Source organism: Papio anubis, chromosome 7 (genome assembly GCF_008728515.1).
Source record: "Papio anubis isolate 15944 chromosome 7, Panubis1.0, whole genome shotgun sequence".
Taxonomy (NCBI): domain Eukaryota; kingdom Metazoa; phylum Chordata; class Mammalia; order Primates; family Cercopithecidae; genus Papio; species Papio anubis.
This window is the reverse complement of record NC_044982.1, coordinates 114,548,007-114,568,604: the sequence shown is the minus strand read 5'-3', so window position 1 is coordinate 114,568,604 and position 20,598 is coordinate 114,548,007. Positions and strand designations below refer to the sequence as shown.

At 55.7% G+C, this 20,598-nt stretch overlaps 2 protein-coding genes across 6 annotated transcripts in view; one reads left to right on the top strand and one right to left on the bottom strand.

The window, feature by feature from the left end:
• The first annotated feature begins 7,128 nt into the window (after positions 1 to 7,128).
• ISLR (immunoglobulin superfamily containing leucine rich repeat) lies at positions 7,129 to 10,350 on the top strand. 2 transcript variants are annotated; one of them, XM_003901182.4, is made up of 2 exons: positions 7,129 to 7,468; positions 8,300 to 10,350. In XM_003901182.4, the coding sequence occupies exon 2, from the start codon at positions 8,308 to 8,310 to the stop codon at positions 9,592 to 9,594; it is 1,287 nt and encodes a 428-aa protein (XP_003901231.1). In that variant the 5' UTR covers positions 7,129 to 7,468; positions 8,300 to 8,307; the 3' UTR covers positions 9,595 to 10,350. The 2 variants fall into 2 exon arrangements, with proteins under 2 accessions (XP_003901231.1, XP_017816257.1); XM_017960768.2 differs by lacking the exon at positions 7,129 to 7,468 and adding an exon at positions 7,950 to 8,102.
• Positions 10,351 to 12,879: 2,529 nt separating this feature from the next.
• Positions 12,880 to 20,598, bottom strand: part of STRA6 (signaling receptor and transporter of retinol STRA6) — a 33,719-nt gene continuing 26,000 nt past the window's right edge. For 3 of the 4 annotated variants that reach the window (XM_031668482.1, XM_009210603.4, XM_009210601.4), the window contains 8 exons: positions 18,390 to 18,465; positions 18,037 to 18,141; positions 17,267 to 17,400; positions 15,757 to 15,874; positions 15,575 to 15,676; positions 14,707 to 14,870; positions 14,194 to 14,349; positions 12,880 to 13,653 (listed from right to left, as the gene is read on the bottom strand). In XM_031668482.1, the coding sequence (XP_031524342.1) occupies positions 13,490 to 13,653; positions 14,194 to 14,349; positions 14,707 to 14,870; positions 15,575 to 15,676; positions 15,757 to 15,874; positions 17,267 to 17,400; positions 18,037 to 18,141; positions 18,390 to 18,465 (1,019 nt within the window). In that variant the 3' untranslated portion in view covers positions 12,880 to 13,489. The remainder of the gene's footprint in view (positions 13,654 to 14,193; positions 14,350 to 14,706; positions 14,871 to 15,574; positions 15,677 to 15,756; positions 15,875 to 17,266; positions 17,401 to 18,036; positions 18,142 to 18,389; positions 18,466 to 20,598) is intronic. The other variant, XM_009210602.4, reaches the window with a different exon arrangement.

Below are 20,598 nucleotides of genomic sequence, written 5' to 3'. Positions count from 1 at the left end.
CTGAGGTTGAAATCAAGGTGCCAGCAGTGTTGGTTTCTGCAGGGGAGGATCTGTTCCAGGCCTCTCCACTAGAATCTCTTGCTTGCTGGCAATCTCTGGTGCTTGCAGATGCACGGCTCCACCAGCTGCTTTCATCTCCATTTTGTGATCTCCCTGTGTCTTCACCTTGTCTTCCTTCTGTATCCAAATTTCCCCTCTTTATAAGGACACCAAGAATTCTAAATTTTGAATTTGGTCTTCCAGGTAGTTATCAAGACACATTTGTCATGGATTGGAGAATAGAACATATTAAATCTTATGTAGAATTTATAACTTTAAAATATTTACACATATGGCCAGGTGTGGTGTCTCATGCCTGTAATCCCAGCACTTTGGGAGGCCAAGGCAGATGGATCACCTGAGGTCAGGAATTCAAGGCTAGCCTGACGAACATGGCAAAACCCCGTCTCTACAAAAATACAAAAATTAGCCAGGCGTGGTGGTGGGTGCCTGTAATACCAGCTACTCGGGAGGTTGAGGCAAGAGAATCACTTGAACCCAGGAGGCAGAGGTTGCAATGAGCCAAGATCATGCCACTGCACTCCAGCCTGGGCGACAGACCCAATCTCAGGTATTTTGTTATAGCAAGACAAGAGTGAGACTCTGTCACAAAAAAAAAAAAAAAAGAAAGAAAGAAAAAGAAAAAAAAAAAAAAAGAAAATAGGCCAGGCGAGGTGGCTCACGCCTGTAATCTCAGCAGTTTGGGAGGCCAAGGCAGGTGGATCACATGAGGTCAAGTGTTCGAGACCTGCCTGACCAACATGGAGAAACCCTGTCTCTATTAAAAATACAAAATTAGTTGGGCGTGGTGGTGTGCACCTGTAATCCCAGCTGCTCAGGAGGCTGAGGCAAGAGAATCACCTGAACCTAGGAGGTAGAGGTTGCAGTGAGCTGAGATCGCACCATTGCACTCCAGCCTGGGCAAGAAGAGTGAAACTCCATCTCAAAAATAAGTAAATAAATAAATTAAATATTTACACCTATGGTATATGGGCTTCCAATTATACTCTTGTCACGGGCCCTGCAAAAGTATGGGCAGGCCTGATGTGTGTAACCACAGCAGAAGAAGAACCAGAAACCATCAGTTGTTGCTCTGGAGAGTGCACAGGAGAAGGTGAGAGTGGGAGAAGGAGGACTGTAGTGTTCTGTTAGAGGCCTCTCTGTCAATGTGATGCTCTGTTTTGCCATTTGCATGCTTCGCTTCAATAAAACTTATGAAAATTATCCAAGTTCTCACCTTCTCCCTTGAGTCTTCCTGATCCCCAGCTCTCACCACACAGAGAGCTTCTACAGCCCTCAGTGGCTGTGCTGTCTTCTGTCCTGCCTGGCCTGCTCTCCCAGAGGCCCCTGAAGACAATACCACCTCCCCAGGCCCACTGGCCACCTGTCTTCTTGTCTCCCCCGAGAGGTTCCCTGAGCTGAGGTCAGCACAGCCTGTTTGCCCTGCCTCCTCTTGGTCAGCATTCTCTGCCAGAGCTGCTCTCCTCCCTCCCTCTCTAGCCTGGAGCTCCCACCTGCACCTCCCGGTAGCCCCTCAGGGTTGGGAGAAGCCCAAGCTCTGCCCACAGTCTGTCTGGTGGCTGGGGGTGGGCAGGGAGGTGTTGCATGGAACAGCGCTGCAGCCTCACCTCTTCGTGAGAAGCAGGTGTCTGCCAAGTCAAATGGCTTTCTGCTGTCAGTGAGAGGCTCCACCTTCCTCCTGACTGGCCCAGGCCTTTGCCACCACTGTTCTCTTTATGTCTCAGTTTTCCTCCCTCCCCTCTCCCTCACCCTTGCTCTCTGCTGGGTCCCCCTGTTTCTCCTTTTCTCTCTGTCTGCATTACCCTCCAAGCTCTTTACCCTCAATTCCATCTTGCCATGGAGCAGAGGGATTATTGCCACTCCCCCATTCCAGACCCCAGATCCTGCTTCATCCTCAGGGTTAAACTACCTCTGCCCCACACACTCAACCTGCACTGGCATCTAATCCAGGCCCTTCATGCTGACCCCTAACAAATGGCCCTTGGCCCATTCCTAGTGCCCCACAGCTAACAGCGGGACGTGATCCTGACCCTGTAGCACTGGTTCCAATCTAGAACCTTAATCTGAACACTCACTGTCATTCATAACACTCCCCAATCCCACCCCTACCCTGTGGGAAGGGCTGGGGCTGAAAACTCGAGGTCTGCGATGTATCCTGGGGGTGCGGCCAAGTTCTGCATTCCTGGAAACTGGGACTGGCTTGGAGAAAAACAAAAATAAATCCTATGAAGTATGCTTCAGTTGGTGCTACTGCTGAAAATAGTCCCTGAGGACTAAGACGAAGGTCAGGAGAGAGTAGTGGGAATGGTGTCAGGCGAGGGGACCAGAAATGTGGCTGGAGATGGCCCTGAGTGGAAGGCCAGTGACAGTCAGCAGGGAGCGCTTAGGAGGCCCTGGGCAGATGGAGGAGGGAAGAGAGAGGGGGGCAAAGGCTCCAGCTGGAAGGCCAAGGTTGTTGTTCATTCATTCCTTTGTTCAGCAACTATTTGTTGAGCACCTACTAAGTGGCAGGCCCTTTGCTGGGCACCGGGGAGATAGCAGTGAACAGAACCACGTACCCGCCTGTGTGGAGCTCGCATTCAGATTGCGGAGATAGACAGGAAACACGCTAACAGAGATGTTAGGGGAGCGTAGGAAAGAAGGACAAATAAGGCAAGGTGAGCAGACAGCAAGGGACAAAGACTTTATATAGAGTGGCCTGGGAAGGCCTTTCTGGGGAGCTGGCATTTGAACAAACCTCAAAAGACAAGAGGAAGGGAGCCCTGCAAGTATGGAGGGACTTTGTCCAGTTAGAGGAAATAGTAGGAGCAGCAGCCCCAAGGTGGGAGCAGGGGACACGTGGAGCTGCACACAGCGAGCAGGGCCAGAGCAAAGCGGGGTGAGGCCAGAGAAAGCAGCCAGGATGCCCACCAAGGCTCGCCTGGGTTCCTAGGTCAGAGATCCCGAGAAGAGGGGAGAGGCCCTCATGCCCAAGTGGTGGGAAGGGGTGGAGGAGAATGGGGAGGAAATGGGAGTGAGGCCACCCCAGGTAAGGTCAGCTGCGACCTCTGGGTTAGCATGATGCCAGAAGAGAAGACAGGGCCTGCAGGGCCTCTCCCCCATCCACAGCCCTGGGTGCACATGCCACGAGCTCCTGCTCACTCCACCTCACGTCCCCACACTCGCGCATGAACAACACACACACAGAAAATAGGCACAGGCTCAGCTTTCACTTGCATGCACATAGAAATCGCATGTGAACACACGCATGCACACGGGCCCCTCGTGTCAATGGAGACATTTTTGAGAATTCTAGACAGGCAGAATATAAAGGCCAAAGGACTTTAAACCAACTCTCATGTATGACAGAGGCACTAAGGCCTAGAAAAAGGAAGCCTCATAATTTGGTGAGCTAGGCAGATTGCTCTATGTCCCCCCCATGTATGTGCGTGTTGTGCGCGCGCACGCGCGCGCACACACACACACACACACACACACACGCAGTCCCACCAGCTGGCCAAAGCTCCTTCCATAACCCTATCTTCTCAACAGCCTCTGCCTCCCAGGACACCCACAGGCTTAACCAAGTCCCACCAGGAGTGTACCGAGCTTCCTCCCAGCTATTCCAGCAGGCTGCTGGGGGGAACGCAGTGTCGGGACCAAGACAGACTCTGCCCCTCTTGGTGGGATGGCAACAGCTCACAACCACAGCTGACCACAGCAGCCCCCGACTGCCTCTCTCCTCTCAGAGCCTGTTTCCGGGTCCAACAGACCTTCTTCCTCCATCTCTCTTTCTGGGTGTTTCTCCCTTGCTTCCTTTCTCTACCTCCGGAAAGGAGGCCGTGATGCAGTTTTTTCCTCTCTTTCTCCTGGTATCTTTCTCATTACTCTGTTTCTCTCCAGTTCTCTGTCTCTGCTGGGTTTATCCCTCTCACTCCATTTTCTCATCAGGATCTTTTTTTGCCTTCCAGGAAAAGCTGACGTGGCGCCCCTGGTCAGCGGGAATGAGGCCTTCTGGGGTGGGGGAGTCCCGCTCGAGCTGGGGTGCGGCTGGCGCCCTGGTTGGGGGCAGCAGAAGCAGGAGCGGAGTGAGAGGCAGCGGAATGGGAGGAGAGAGGGCTGGGCCTCCGCGGGCAGGAAGGGGAGCAGGGGGAAAGAAAAACTGTGGGAGGAAGTGAGCCCCCCTCCCCTGCTAGGGTGACCAACTGTACTGGTTTCCTGAGACTGTCTGGATTTGAGCATGGAAAGTCCCATGTCCCAGAAAATCCATCAGTTCCAGGTGAACCAGGACTGCTGGCTGGTCACCCTATAAACTGCCAGGGACCCACAGGAGACAGGGCCAGGACTCACAGGAGGGGCTTCCAAGCTTGGCCTCCTAGTTCTGGGGACAGTCAGGGCCCCACGTACTCACCAAGGGTCCCCATCTCAGGCCTGAGCCCAATTTAGAGGAGGCCAGGAGAGGGGAGATGGCAGCCCCTACAGCCCACAGGAAGCTCCCAGGTGGAAAAGATGAGGAAGCCCAACTTCTGGCTTGTCTCCCAGCCTGCTGGCATGATCTCCCGTGAGGTGGGCTTTACAGAAAAAACTTGAGCTATGACAGCAAGAGACGGCAGAGGGGCAACCCGGGAGATCATACACCCCATCCTCAGAGGCCTGCACAACTGCTCCTGGGCTCTGCAGAAGGGTAGGCCCACCTGTCCCACTGGGAGACACCTTGGAGAGTCAGTGGTCCTTAGCTGAGATCCTGCCGGCCCTACTGTCCTTCCTGGTGGAAGCGGGCACTGCCACACCTTGTAGGCAGCGGCAGGACCTGAGCAGACTAGGAGGATACATCAGTGACCAGCACGCACAGTCTCATGTCTGCCCAGGTGGGCTGGTCCCTCTCACTTTTTCTGCCCTCAGCCCCCCACATCTGTTCTGAGGTGGGAGTCTGCACTTAGTATTTGGCTGTCATTAAGGTTCTAGGTAGGGAATGAGGGGACAGACTCCCTGCCCCCAGAAGGCTGCTGACATACTCACCCATCCAACAGAGCATGGGTCTCCTACACTGTATGAAATATTCTCTATATGCCCCTTCCCTAGCCTGGGCCCAAAGGCCCTATCTGTAAGATGACGAGGAGGTGAAGTGGGTGAGCTCTAAAATGCTTCATTCTGATGACCACCCAACTTGTCCATCATGCTGTGAAGGGGACGCTTACTGAGTGTCTTCCTAGTGCCGGAGATCAATAGCACCTGGGAAGGTAAGGCCTCTGCCCTCAGTGGGCTTCCTCTCTAGTAAGGGGTCGCACATTAAACACACATGAATAAATAATCACAGCTTATAGGAAGAACTATGAAGAAAAGTCAGGAATGGCCGCGAGAACAGTCACTGGGAACTGAGGGCTGCGGAGATGCTTGCACTCTGACCCTGGTGTGCTTGGAAGGAGGGAGATGGGGTAGGAACTGTGAACTCCTCAGAGCACCCTGGAGGTGAAGCTGCTGGCATAGACTTTATGCAGGTGAGGGTGTGTGTATGGGCTGTGCAGAACACAGTGAAGCCCCCTCCACCAGGAAGCCCTCCCTGACTGACACAGGTCACTGAAACTCCCCTCTGGTTTACTGAACCCTGGATGTGTATTCTTGCAGCCTCTGGTTGATCCACCAAACTCAGGACTTTCCTAGAAATTTTCCGGCACAGTGAGGATGATGCAACAGAGGCCTTCCTCTGCAGGGGAAAGAAAGGGGACTCTCCACTAGACCATAATAATATCCTCAACATCATACTGGGGTGTTTTGCAGGCAGCATGCTGGGGACTTCTGTGGCCTTGCCTGGTGACAGGGAATGGGGCGTGATGAGCTGAAGCAGGCTTCCTGGGGATGCTTTCAGCCAAAGATGATCCCTGGCTGCCCTTGGCCCTGCTGAGAGGGTAAGTTGAGTCATGAGCAGAATTCAGCCAGTTATCAGATGGAAGGCTAAGGAAGCTTGGGGAAGGCTACTGAGGGGATACGGTAGGCTTGTTCTGTGGAGGGGAAATTCTTCAGTCTACAGAGTTCTTTTCTGGGGCTCCTTCATCTTTCGGTTTCTCTTCCAGCTCCCTTGTTTTGGGCCTCTTTTGTTTCCCCATTCCCCAACCCTGGGCCTTCCTGTTTGGAAAAGGGGTCAAATATCTTCACCCTGGAGGCGTCTGCCCCTTCCACACAGTTGGTGTTGTAACAGTGGAGCTCAGAGAGGCCGAAGCTGACCACATAGATGTCCAGCGCCAACAGTGGGATTTTGGGCCCTGTGGGGGACACAGAGAAACTCTCCAGGAGTGCGGCCCCTTGGCCTCCCCTCTGGGTGCCCGGTGGGCAGTGGGCCTGGGTGGCTCAGAATCCCGGCCAGGAGCACTGAAGGCCAACAGGCTCCCGCCCTGAGCCTTCTGAGCCAGGATTCCTTGTCTCCTCCCCAACCAGTGGGGAGTGTAGTGAGGGGCGGGGCCTGGAGTCTTGGGAGCTCCCTGGACAACAACATGCATTTAGCGCAGCTCAGTCTCGGAGCCAGTAGGATACGTTTTCTTAAAAGAAAAAAAAAAACCAAAACACGCCTAACATCTTGGCTTTCACTGAAGGGTTGGTATCTGCTTTGTACACTTTGGCCTTCTTGGCTTTTCACTGAGACACAAACACATGGATGCACACTCACTTCCACACACAAACCCACACCAAGCCAGACACACCCATACAAACACACACCAAGATGTACACACACACACACACACACACACACACTCACACACACAAATTAATGTACGTGGTTTCATACCCACATCCACACAAACACACAGTCAGGCACACACAGAAATACGCACCCTCACACCCACAAACTTGTACACACACACACACACATATACACACCAACACACACAACCCTGGCTTGGACAAAGGCTTCCCCTTTTTCCTTGTTTGCAGTGGGAGTTTCCCACCTTCCATGAGATTCAATTTCTCGCCCTTCCCCCGCTAAAATCCTCCTGGCCCCATCATTTCTTGGGTCCTTTCCAGACAGTGCTGTGTCTTTAAGGAAGTTGAAGCTGCTAAAAGTGAGTGAGAGAGAGAGAAAACACAACCCAAAAAAATTTGGCATCTCTTCCCCCCTCAAGTTTCTGGTGTCACTTATGAAACACGGGTCCTGTTGCTGCAGAGCAGTTGTTTTGCTGGAAGGAGGGAGTGCGCGCGCTGCCCCGGGCTCCTCCCTGCCGCCTCCTCTCAGTGGATGGTCCCAGGCACCCTGTCTGGGGCAGGGAGGGCACAGGCCTGCACACTGAAGGTGGAGTGGGACCAGGCTGTTCCTCGCCCCAGCATCCAGGTCCTCCCTTGGGCGCCCGTGGCCCTGCAGATTCTCAGGGCTAAGGTCCCCTGTTGCCTTTTGGTCCCACCTTAGAAGAGGCTCCGCTTGACTAAGAGTAGCTTGAAGGTAAGCCAGTGGGGAGGAGGGCTCCAGGGCCAGCGGCGGGAAGGGGAGGCCTGTTGGACATAGGGGCTGGTTCCCTCTTGGTCCATCCCTGCTGCTCTGAGGTGCATGGGACAATCCTTAGCTTGGAGCCGTCCCGGGGGCATCTGCTGCTTCCACAACCCACAACTGAGGCCCCACAAATCCCAGCTGCGTTTGGGCTGAGCCCCTGGCCTCACCCCAGTCAGCTGAGAGGTCCTGGCGGGGGTTTATTTGGGCCGCTGCCTGGCTAAGTTTGAACAGAATAGGCCACGGGTGTGATTCCACAGAAAAGGCCTGGTGTCTGCTGCGGTCACGGCCGGAGAAGCGGGAGGGGGTGGGTGGAGTGGATGGGGGTGGTGTGCACTGCACAAGGGGCCTTGTCTGGGCCAGGGCAAAGCATACCTATGGGGAACTCCGGTGGGAGGGACTGCGGCCAGGATGTGGGAGGGCAGGGGGAGGTTCTGCAAAGTGCTGGGGGAGGGGGGTGGCTGGAAAACAGATTTCGAGTCATAAAGTCAGCTAGGAACAGGCCGAGGCAGGGAGAACTCTCCACTCGGAGGAGGAGCTGGGGTCCTCTTCCATCCTGTCTTCATCCTGCCTGGCTGCGTGACCTCGGGCAAGTCTCTGCCCTTCTCTGGGCCTCAGTTTCTCCTTCCGTAGGATGGGGGCGGTGGGCTAGGTGGTGTTGGGCTTTAGCTGGGTTATGTGGGACAGGGCATCCTGATGGGAAAGAGCTCTGGCTGGGCTTGTGGGAGGAATGAGTCCCTCTGGCGGGTTCTCAGGATCCCCTGGGTGACATGCCCTTCTCTGCAGGAGGCACCATGCAGGAGCTGCATCTGCTCTGGTGGGCGGTTCTCCTGGGCCTGGCACAGGCCTGCCCTGAGCCCTGCGACTGTGGGGAAAAGTATGGCTTCCAGATCGCCGACTGTGCCTACCGCGACCTGGAGGCTGTGCCGCCTGGCTTCCCTGCCAATGTGACTACACTGAGCCTGTCGGCCAACCGGCTGCCAGGCTTGCCAGGGGGTGCCTTCAGAGAGGTGCCCCTGCTGCAGTCGCTGTGGCTGGCACATAATGAGATCCGCACGGTGGCCGCCGGTGCCCTGGCCTCTCTGAGCCATCTCAAGAGCCTGGACCTCAGCCACAATCTCATCTCTGACTTTGCCTGGAGCGACCTGCACAACCTCAGTGCCCTCCAATTGCTCAAGATGGACAGCAACGAGCTGACCTTCATCCCCCGCGACGCCTTCCGCAGCCTCCGTGCTCTGCGCTCGCTGCAACTCAACCACAACCGCTTGCACACATTGGCCGAGGGCACCTTCGCCCCGCTCACTGCGCTGTCCCACCTGCAGATCAACGACAACCCCTTCGACTGCACCTGCGGCATCGTGTGGCTCAAGACATGGGCCCTGGCCACAGCAGTGTCCATCCCGGAGCAGGACAACATCGCCTGCACCTCACCCCATGTGCTCAAGGGCACACCGCTGAGCCGCCTGCCACCACTGCCATGCTCGGCGCCCTCAGTGCAGCTTAGCTACCAACCCAGCCAGGATGGTGCCGAGCTGCGGCCTGGCTTCGTGCTGGCGCTGCACTGTGATGTGGATGGGCAGCCGGCCCCTCAGCTTCACTGGCACATCCAGATACCCAGCGGCATTGTGGAGATCACCAGCCCCAATGTGGGCACTGATGGGCGTGCCCTGCCCAGCACCCCTGCGGCCAGCTCACAGCCGCGTTTCCAGGCCTTTGCCAATGGCAGCCTGCTTATCCCCGACTTTGGCAAGCTGGAGGAAGGCACCTACAGCTGCCTGGCCACCAATGAGCTGGGCAGTGCTGAGAGCTCAGTGGATGTGGCACTGGCCACACCCGGTGAGGGTGGTGAGGACACACTAGGTCGCAGGTTCCATGGCAAAGCGGTTGAGGGAAAGGGCTGCTATACGGTTGACAATGAGGTGCAGCCATCAGGGCCAGAGGACAATGTGGTCATCATCTACCTCAGCCGTGCTGGGAACCCTGAGGCTGCAGTCGCAGAAGGGGTCCCTGGGCAGCTGCCCCCAGGCCTGCTCCTGCTGGGCCAAAGCCTCCTCCTCCTCCTCTTCCTCACCTCCTTCTAGCCCCACCCCAACCAAGGCTGGGCTGAAGCAGCCCGAGGGCTTTCCTAACTCCTCCCCTTGCCCCTGCCAATGCCCCTTTAAGTGCTGCAGGGGTCTGGGTTTGGCAACTCCTGAGGCCTGCATGGGGGACTTCACATTTTCCTACCTCTCCTTCTAATCTCTTCTAGAGCACCTGCTACCCCCAACTTCTAGACCTGCTCCAAACTAGTGACTAGGATAGAATTTGATCCCCTAACTCACTGTCTGCGGTGCTCATTGCTGCTAACAGCATTGCCCGGGCTCTCCTCTCAGGGGCAGCATGCTAACAGGGTGATGCCCTAATCCAACTGGGAGAAGCCTCAGTGGTGCAATTCCAGGCACTGTGACTGTCAAGCTGGCCAGGGCTAGGATTGGGGGAATGAAGCTGGGGTTTGGCTGGGGGGTGGTCTGAAGCAGACAGGGAATGGGAGAGGAGGATGGGATGTAGACAGTGGCTAGTATGGCTCTGAGGCTCCCCGGGACCTGCTCAATCTCCTGCTCCTTGGTGTTTTCTGATGACTTGGGAGATTGGGAGTCCCTTTGTCCTCATCTGAGACTGAAATGTGGGGATCCAAGATGGCTTTCCGTCCTCTTACCCTTCCTCCCTCAGCCTGCACCCTCTATCCTGGAACCTGTCCTCCCTTTCTCCCCAACTATGCATCTGTTGCCTGCTCCTCTGCAAAGGCCAGCCAGCTTGGGAGCAGCAGAGAAATAAATAGCATTTCTGATGCCCCTCCATGTCTGCCTGGAATTTTGTCTGGATCTAGGAGCACCTACTGGGAGATAGAATCAGGAGCTGAAGAGTCAGGGCAGCCAGCCTGCCTGCCCACAGTGGCAGGGGCCTCTGGGACCCCAACAGACTGTGGAGGCACAGGAGGGCTGACCCGGTGCTTGTGTCAGGGGCTGGGCCTTGCAGTGAGCTGAGCTGCAGATAGTCCCTTCCTCCAAACCATCCCACAGGACAGGTGGGGGCGGAAGCCTGGGGTGGCTGGCTACCCTGAGCAGCGCCTGATGTCAGCAGTGGCTTCAAGAGAGGCATTTGGAAAGGCGCAAGGAAATAGAGGTGCCTGGGTGGTAGTTCCTCTTCCCTGTCCTGCTCCTGGAAGAGATGTTAGGAATGAAGAGGAAAGAGGGGACAGGTGGGGCAAGATGGAGGAGACAGATGAGGAACAGGGGACACAAGACAGAGGAGAAGAAAGCCCCAGAGAGACTGGGAACAAGAGAACATATTTGAGGGAGAAGCCAGGGGAAATGAATTGTACTTATCCTTCCCCCAAAGAAGAAATGGTAAGTCCAAATGAGGACTGCAGATTCCCTGTAGGAATCTTTCCCCACGGAGCAGGTGGATCAGTAACTGGCCTGGGCCGTGTGTGTGTGTGTGTGTGTGTGTGTGTGCACGCGCAAGCGTGCGCGCACGTGTACAGCAACCTTCAGCTTCTCCAGATGAGGAGCATAAGGATGAGGTCCTAACCTGGAGACTCTGCACAACCTCCTATCTGTGCCAGGTAGGAGATATGTCTTCCTACTGCCTCTATCTTATCCCTTTCAAGATCGAGGATGCTGCGTGCAGAGACAATGGCCCAGAGGGAGAGGCTCTGTGGCCTCTGTCCAGCGCTCCCAGAACTGCTGAGCTCAGCAAAGTGGAGGCAGGAGGCTAAGGAGTCTGGGGTAGCAGCTGTGAGCTTTGGCTGCTGGCCAGCCCCCTTCCCTCCCTCCTGGTCCACATACAGCACCTCCCCCTGCCCACTCTCCCCTCATCCACTTGCAGCTCCTGCTGAGCTGATGTCACCAGCAGCATGTATCAAGAATGACTCCTAATCTAAAATAAAAGTTGAAAAAAAAATGACTCATGTCTGGTGGAAAACAGCAGGATGGAGCCAAATTCCATGTGCTGGGCCACCTTGGGTAAGTCATTGCCCTCATCTGGGCTTCAGTTGCCTCAAAAACCAAATGATGTGGTAGGACTGGGTGCTGCCTCACGGTCCAATAGACTCTGATTGCCTAAGGCTTGATATTCCCAGCCTGACTTGGACATCCCTGGCTCCATTCCCAGCTGAGCGGCTTGGCTTCTTGGAGTAGGACCTGGACCTAAGACCTGGGTCAGAGGCAGCACAGGGAATGGCTGTGCCTTGAGTGGACTAGCTACTCCCCTGCTTTAAGGTCTTCCGTGGCCCCCACTGCCCTCCAGGTGAAGCCTGAATTCCCCACTTAGAGCCTCTCTGACCCGATCCTCCAACAAGCCCACCCTTTCTGCCTCTTCTTGGAACAGCTATTTAATTGTTCCCTTAATGCTCCATGGTGTGCCATCCTTTGCACCTTTGCTTACACTGTTCCCTCCACCCAGGCACCCTTTCCCTGTTCTTCATTTGGCTAAATCAGTCTTTGAGAGTTGGCTCTGGCATCACCACCTCCAGAAAGCCTGCCTTCCTGGATGTTCCCCCATCCCCAAAGTGGACAGGGCCCCCTTCTCTGGGAACCTGGATTCTCCCCGCCGAGACCCTGTCAGTTGCTGAAACAAGGTCAGGAAGCCTCTTTCAATGGGCTGCAGTGGGATCGCAGCGTGCCCTCTTTGGCCTCCTCAGGACAACCTTGAAAGTGGGTTTCAGGTCCCTGACCCCACCCCTGGCTTTATAGGTATTTGAGGCTGTAGCAGGAACCTGGGCGTGGGGCAGGGGACTGTTGATCTCCACTAACTGTGCAGGCATTTCTCAAGGCCCTGCAGACCTAGATCTGTAGGGTAGCCACATCTTCCTACCTTCTGTAGCCCCCAGCCCCTCAGTGGACCCAGGGCATCTTCCTTATTCATATACCCCACCCCCTTCTCCACCAAGCCCCCAGCAGGGAAAAGACCCTAGTCTGTCTCCACCCTCCTTTCCCCTCCGTATTCTCATTCTACTCCCATCAGGACAGCCCACGCTCTGTCCTCCCATGTGACACGCCCCCTCCTACCTCCACACCTGGAGTCACACTGCTTCCCCAGCATTCCTGAAGTCGCTTCTCCTCCCCAGATCCTGCCCTTTCTTCAAGACCCAGAACAAGTCCCACTTCCAAAGCCAGCATCCACATGGCTCAGGGGTGGCATCACAGGGTCCCCAGTCTCTTTGCCACCCAAAGGGATGCAGCTCTGGGTTCTCTTTGCCTTCCACCCAGTGTCTGGCCAGCATGTGACCAGAACACCTCAAGCCCCATCCCCATCAATGCACAGTGTGGATGTACTGACAGCGTAGGCGGGGTTTTCCCTGCATACCCCTCCCGCTATGAGGACAGTTTCTCAGGAACAAGTTTATTGCAGGGAACACACTAACCTCTTTCATAATAGCCAAAGGCATAAAAACTACAAAAATATCTGGCTCTCAAGTGTGGGCAGCTCGGTGTGGGACCTGGTCTGAGTCGTGACTTGGGCTGCCCTTCAGGCCAGCAGCCTGGGAGCCTTCCAGCCACTCCCCAGAGCGGTCCGTGGAGCTGAGGGGTGAGGAAGTGCCTCGGCTGCTTCCACAGCATGAAGGCCAAGGCTGAGGTGGAGCTGAACTGGAGTGGTTCCAGAGAAGGCTTCATCGAGGCCCTTCAAGGCTGGTGGCAGAGCCAGGGTAGGGAGAGGCCTGGATGTGGCCGCCCTGGCTCGACTGGCCCCTGGACCAAGGCCCTAACCCGCCAGTTTCTTTCTTCAAAACCCCTGCTGGCTCTCCCATGGCCAGGTGGGCGGAGCAGAGCTCTCCTGAGGCTCCCAGTGCACACAGACCTCCACTCAACCATGGTGATCCAGAGGACCTGCCGGCTGCATGGCTGGGGTGATGCTGGGAGAGCCGGGGAGGGAGGAGGATGGTAGGCAGGAACGTGCCTCAACACAGATGGGCAGGTGGGCTGGCCTTCCCTGCCCTCAGGACTGGGCACCATTGGCACCCAACAGGGCCGTCTTGCGGAAGACCTGCAGGGTTGGGTTGTGCAGCAGCGTGTAGGCCAGACCCCAGCGAGCCCTGCAGCGGCTGGCCCTGGGCCTTGCTCCCTTGGCCATGGAGTCCTTTGTCTGTAACAGCTGCATCCCTGAGAGAGACGGACTTTCTGTGAGTCACTCAACAAACACCCAGCCAAGCCTCCCTGGCCCTCAGACCTGAGCAGAGAGCCTGAAAATCCCAGGCGTAGTGCAGGTGGTGAGGCTTAGGATGTCCCCTGCAGGCAGCACATGGAAGTGGGGTGTGAGGTCTGTGGATAGACTGGAAGCTGGGTGGGACAAGGGTCTGAAGCTGGCTTAGTGTCCCCTCCCTATACATACTTCTGGGCAGAAAGAAAGGAAGAGGTCATACTCCCTGCCCCAAGGGAGAAGCGGGGGCAATGAGGGAGCCCCTTAGCAAGACAGCTGTTTCATTCTCTCTGTGTGTACACATATGGTGTGTGTATGTGTGTGTTCATATCATGGAAAAAATTACCCTGAGATCAGACCAGGAGGGGTGACCAAAGGCAGCCAAAGAAGAGAGGAAGTGAGAATTTTCCTGGCGCTCACTCTGTGTGCTGGGGAGGGGCACGCATCCTTCCTGGGAGAAGCTGGGTAGGCTCTATTCCCCCATTCCCAGTGGGAGGGCGCACCTTCGTCTTCCTCCCCTGGTCTGAGGCTGTCCTTGGGGGCCACCATGGTCCTGGGTAGGAGGCTCCGCGCTTGCAGGAGCAGGAAGCAGAAGGCTGTCATGGCTGGATGCGACTGGCTGACCTCAATCTTCAAGAAGTTTCGGTACGTGTAGTAGCCTAGGGTGGGGTGGCGGATGGCAATGCTGGGGGAGTAGGGGCCGGACTAGAGGCATCCAGACACCCCCTAACACACACACAGGGAGTGCGCGTGCACACCCTGCATCCAAGCATGTAGACACACCAGGCACGTGGCACATCTGCTGCATGGGCACATGTGGACCTGCTAGAACACCCCACATCCACTGCACATGCTGCAGGGCCACACGAGGCACAGTGCAGGCACACACAGGTGGCATCTGCAGCTACAGACATTGGTGTGAACTGATCAGCTGGCACAGGCCTGGGGCAGGAAAGATGTCTTCCTCACTGCTTGGGTAGTCTGAGCAACCCTCCAGCCCTGCCCAGTGACCTTACCGGGGTCGAGAGTGGCGGCTCTCGGTGGCAGCAGGCTGAGGTCCATCTGGCCAAGGTGGATGGCATTGTAGAGGGCAGAGAGGAGCACTCGCCAGGTGGCCACCATGGCACCCACCAGCACATTGAGGGGAAAGAGAAGAAAGGTGGCTGCATAGAGCACTCGCCTAGGGTGAGAGAAGAAAGCTGAGGCAGGCCGTCCCCCAGAGCCCCCACCCCAGGCTCAGTGTCAGACCTGGATGCCCAGAACTGCTGTGTATTTACTGAGCACCTAGCATTTACTACTGTGTCCCCTGTGCACCCCACCCTGGGCAAGGCCTTCTCTCTTTCAACCCACCACCCTGGGAGACAGGAAACTGAGGCCCAGAGAGATTCAGTGACTTAGCCAAGGCTGTCAGCTATTCACTGGCAGAGCTAGGCTTTAATTCTGGGTCCATCTAAGTCTTTCTATGACCCTGATGCCTCCCACCTCCTTTTTCTGGGTCCTCTGTCTGCTAATTCCAAATTCCCCCGGGAACCAAGTTTCTCCCACAGCCTTGTCATCTGACAGGGAACTCCCTTGCTACGAAGTGGAGAGGGGCATAGTTTTGAGGAAACAGAGGATCCAGGGGAGAGCAGTACCAATTCCCAAAGCAAGAAAGGTTCCCGGGGGGTACTTCCAGCCCCATGCCGGGTATGTAGAGAGGTACTTTGGAGTGGGCTGAGCCACTGTCCCTTTTCTGTATGGGTAAGGCAAGCTCTTTCTACTATCTTCTGGGCTTCTTGATAGAGAGAGGGGATAGATGGCAGTGGAGGGAGGACGCAAAAAGAGAGAGACGCTGAAGAAAAGGCTGAGGGCCTGAGGGAGCCACAAGCCCAGGTGCCACCTCACCGGTTGGTCAGCTGTGGGTGTCCATCATGAGTCTCCAGGAAGACCCAATGGGCTGCTATGTTCTGCAGGGTCACAGCCAGGGCCAAAGTCAGCCAGAAGGGCCTGCCAGTGGGGTGGGGAAGTGGTCACTGTTAGCGGACCTCTAAGGAGGCCCCGAGCCCTCCATGTGTTGCTTCACTCACCACGAGGACTCCAGGGAACGGAAGAGCAGGAGGTTCCTGCCATGGAGCACAGGCATGAGCACCAGGAAGGCCAGGGCCGTGGTTCCCAGGAAGAAGATGATTTGCTGCACCAGGAGCCCTGCCAGGGGCGGGAGTGGCAGGGGGACAGATAACAGGTTCTATGAAAGCTGCCCCCCCGCCACCCCCAGAACCAAGGGCTTTGGAATTGGGCAGGCCTGGTTTTAGATCTCTGCTCTGCCTCTGCCCAGCTATGCTGCCTTGAACAAGTCACTTCACCTCACTGAGCCTCAGTTTCTTCCTCTGTAAAATGGGGATAGTAGTCCCCACCTCAGAGGCTGTTGTAAGGATCCGATGAGGTAATGTCTGTGGAAACTCTTAAAATCACAAAGTACTTTGCAAATGTTATTTCCCTCCAGTTTCTCCTGAGTTTGAGTTACTAGGGAATAAGACTACATTTTAAACGGATGTTTGCATTCCTTCAAGCTAGAGCCTGTCATACGGTAGGTGCCCAAGGACTGTCTATTGAAATAATTTGGCCAACTGATTAGAGAATGATGCCTATAAAAAGGCCTGGAGGCATAAGGGCTACCAAGAAGAGATGCTATGACTTTTGTCCTCGTAATTCCTCCACTCCTTTACCATCCTTCTCCTCCCTCAAGGAGGTGAGAATGGAAGGAAATGGAGAGAGAGATACAAGGCCCTTGGATGTGCAACCCTGGCCACAGCCCCTCACCATTCAGAGTGCTTTTCTCACTGCAGTACCCAAGGGGAGAGTCAGAAACTTGGGGCTGGTAGGGGTCCTGGAAGGTTATCTGGTCCAACTCTCTCAGGGCAGGACCCCCTTTGCAGACCCCAACAATATCCATGGAACTCCGCTTGCATACCCTCAGTGACGGGGTCTCATCACCTTTGTAGGTAGCCAACTGTGGCACAGCCCTTTCTTAAGCTGGAGTGCAGTGGCGCGATCTCGGCTCACTGCAACCTCCACCTCCTGGGTTCAAGTGATTCTCCTGCCTCATCCCCTCAAGTAGCTGGAACTACAGGTGTGCATCACCACACCCGGCTAATTTTCATGGTTTTAGTAGAGACGGGGTCTCACCACGTTGGCCAGGCTGGTCTCCATCTCCTGCCCTCGTGATCCTCCTGCCTCGCCCTCCCAAAGTGCTGGGATTACAGGTGTGAGCCACTGCACCCAGTCAGGAATGTATCATTTTGAATTTGACACCTCCAGACCTGGGTCCACCCCCCATGAGAACATCTGATGGCACCCAGAGTTCACCTCCATGTGGAGGGTACCCACTCAATTTCCTGAGGGCTCCTGTACCCCCATCCTGAGTAAGCTTCTTAAGGGCAGGGAAGGCAGGGGGGTCCCTCCTCTTGCTGTCGCCCCAGAGCATTCCCAGACAAACCCTGAGGGCAGTACTTGCTGAGCACTCTTCTCTTCAACTGGGGCCAGTGTCTGAGGTGAGGCCCAGGCCAAGGCTGGGTGTGGCGGGCAAGGGAGGCTCACCAAGGCAGATAAAGGCTGTCTGGTAGGCACTGAAGCTCATCCAACAGAATATGGCTTGGCGGGAGGGATGGGGACTCCGATGCAAGGGACTCAAGTCCAGGGCAGCTCCTCGGTACAGAGCTCGAAGGTTGGTCCTGGGGTGGGAGCCAGGGAGGCAGAGACCTCAGGAAGCAACACTCTCTTCCTAAATCCTCTTCTGGGCCAGCAACTGTCCAAACTCCCAACAGAATTTCAACCCACAGCCATCAGCAGGGAGTCCCAGAACTGTGGGAGCCAGGAGGAGGCCACTAACCCAAGATATCTGGAAGAGGTGATACCTGGGCAGTCTTAAAGAGTGAACGAGAAAGACAAAACCAGGCAGAAGGCTCAACCCGAGCCAAGTCAGAAAAGTGAGAAACAACAGTGAGAATGGGAGTGACACACAGCACACCACCTGGTAAAGAGGCAAGGCAAGCACAGGCTGGGGAGCCTTGAATGCCAGGAGAAGGAGGGGTGACCTGTGGAGAAAGACCCCTGGGAGGAGCTCTGAGGCCTGGCAAGTGTACAGGACACATGGGCCAGTTCTCTGACATGGGTAAGTGCTCGGGCTGCCCCTTCCACCTGCCCTGGGCCTTCAGTGCTCCTCACCACTCACCACTGCAGGGCAAGTGAGGCAGCATGGCGAGACCCGCACCACCTCTCCAGAGCACTATGCCCCCAGGCCACCCCTCACCTACGCTCTCACATGGCAGGGCCACCCCAGCCTCTGCTGTCATCCACACAGTCCTCACCTCCTATCTCGTCCATTCCCGGGCAGGTACAGCTTCCCCAGGCCGCCTTCCCTCTTCCAGCCCATCCAGTGGCCCCTACTCAGGGGACAAGCTCCACCAGCTGCCCTGAGTTGGTGGTGCCCTATGTCCCTCATACTCACAGACATTTCCCCAACCAGACAGGAAGTCCCAAGTGCAGGACCCGGCCCCACCTTCTCCCTCCACTGCAGCATAGCCACACTCAGGTGGGCTCCCTGACAGCCTAGGCTGGCAGAGCCCTTCCCTACCTCCAGCCCCAGGGCCTCCCTGCAGACCCACAGGACTCCCACTCCTTCCCCACCTCTGCACTGGGTGAGCCGGAGCCTGCCACTCACCTGTGTGTCACCAGTGAGCGCATCAGGACCAGGAAGGTGAGTAAGCAGGATAAGACCAAGGCCGAGATGTAGCACACTGGTGGGCAGAGAGGGAACAAAGTGAGAGGTCAGGGCCTGGAGTCTCCTGGGGGCCTCGGAACCCCTGCCAGAGTGGTGCCTTGTGGGGAGTTCCCCCTGCCCCACAATGAACTCTGCGTGGAGGCCTCTTGGCCCTATCCCCAGTTCTCAGATCCAGTAAGCCAATGACTTCAGCCACCCCATTCTTCCCAGTGATATATAGTAGCCAAGAGATGAAACCAGCTGTGAGTCTGCAGACCTGGTCCTCACCCTGCTGTTGCTGCTTCCATTGCTGTGGGACCTCCATCCAACCTGGCATCTGCCTCCAGCTTCACTGTTTCTTGGCCATGTGGCCTTCAGGAGGGCACTTCATCTCCCCCAGGCCCCCATTTGCTCGTGAATATACTGCTGGGCACGCTGTTATGCTGCACAGCTCCCAGGATAATGTGAGCCATAAGGCCCCATCCATGTCTGTACTAGCGGTCTTTGTTCAGCGCATAGAGGGTGTGAGTCCACATCGGTGTGGCCTGAGTCCATCAGAATAAGGGAGGCGGCCGCTGTCACCCAGCTCCCTCACCCCTTCCCTGGCCATGCACACAATGAGTGCGTGCATGATGGTGTGTCATGAATGAGCCTGGATGTTTAAGAATATCAGGGGTGCAGGCTGCGACTCTCCCACCTTACATCCACATCCAGCCTTGCTCTGGACTGTCACGGCAACCCCATGAGGTTAGACAGAAGAACTGTTCCACTGGGCTGAAGAGGAAGCTGAGGCTCAGAGAGAGGGCTTCGCCCAGCCAGCCATGCCGCTAGAAATGATAGAGTGAGGTGTGCAACCATTTCCAAGCAGATCCAGAATAAGCCTGAGATGCGTGCACCCTGATCTCATCAGTCAGCCCAGGGAAGTGTTCCTGGTGCCCGTGTCACCACCAGAATCTCAAGCGCAGGGAAAGCAAACACAGAAAAGGTGAGTGCTAATTCCACAGAGCCACAGGGATTAGAGCGGTGGGTCTCCGCACTGACATCGCCTTTAGGATCACCTGGAGCTGCTAAAACTCGCCCATGGCCCAGCCTGCACCCAAACCAGTCAAATCAGAATTTCTGTGGGTGGGACCCAGCCTTAGCCTGTGAAAGCAACACTGGTGATTCAGTGTGCAGTCAGGGCTGACAGCCACTGCTCTGGGGACTTTTCAAAGGCAGAGCCTTCATGATTTCTTTCCATCAGCAATGAATTGAAATCAATCAACCAGCCAATATTCATTGGGTGCCTGCTACAGTGGCGCTCAAACTTTGCTTGCATGAGAATCACTGGAACTGTAATCCTGGCACTTTGAAAGGCTGAGACAGTGGATCATCTGAGGTCAGGAGTTCGAGACCAGCCTGACCAATATGGTACTAAAAATACAAAAATTAGCCGGGCCTGGTGGCGGGCGCCTGTAATCCCAGCTACTCGTGAGGCTGAGATGGGAGAATCACTTGAACCCAGGAGGCGGAGGTTGCAGTGAGCTGAGATTGTGCCACTGCACTCCAGCCTGGGAGACAGAGTGAGACTCTATTTAAAAAAAAAAAAAAAAATTAGCTGGGACTGGTGGTATGTGCCTGTAATCCCAGCTACTCAGGAGGCTAAGACATGAGAATTGCTTGAACCCAGGAGGTGGAGGTTGCAGTGAGCCAAGATTGTGCCACTGTACTCCAGCCTGGGCGACAGAGCACGACTCTATCTCAAAAAAAAACCAAAAAAACCAAAAAAACCACAAAACACACACACACAAAAACAAATCACTGGGAGGGCTGTTCAATCATAGAGGCTGGGCCCCACTCTGAGAGTTTCCGATTCAGTAGGTCTGGCACAGGGTTTGAGCATCGGGAATGTTAAAATCACCGGGTGCTTCCCAGATTCAGCCAGGACTAAAAATGATGCTACAGACACCTAGGCCCTTCTGCCGGTCCCTAGCTCCCTCCTCCAGGGCCCTGGCAAGGACACTTTTCTCAGAAGCAAGGTTGGGAGAAAGCACTGCGAATGCATAGCTCCAGCCTCTGTGGTCCCCCTTCTGGAGCCAGCTGGGCTGCAGCAAGGGCACATTCTGGACCGTTTGCTGCCAGGAGGTGAACAGCCCGCCTGCTGAGCCTGGCCTGGTGAGTGTACAGGCTA

What these genes read in the sequence shown, in the direction of transcription:
- ISLR (XM_003901182.4), top strand. Translation starts at nt 8,308, where the DNA reads ATGCAGGAGCTGCATCTGCTCTGGTGGGCGGTTCTCCTGGGCCTGGCA.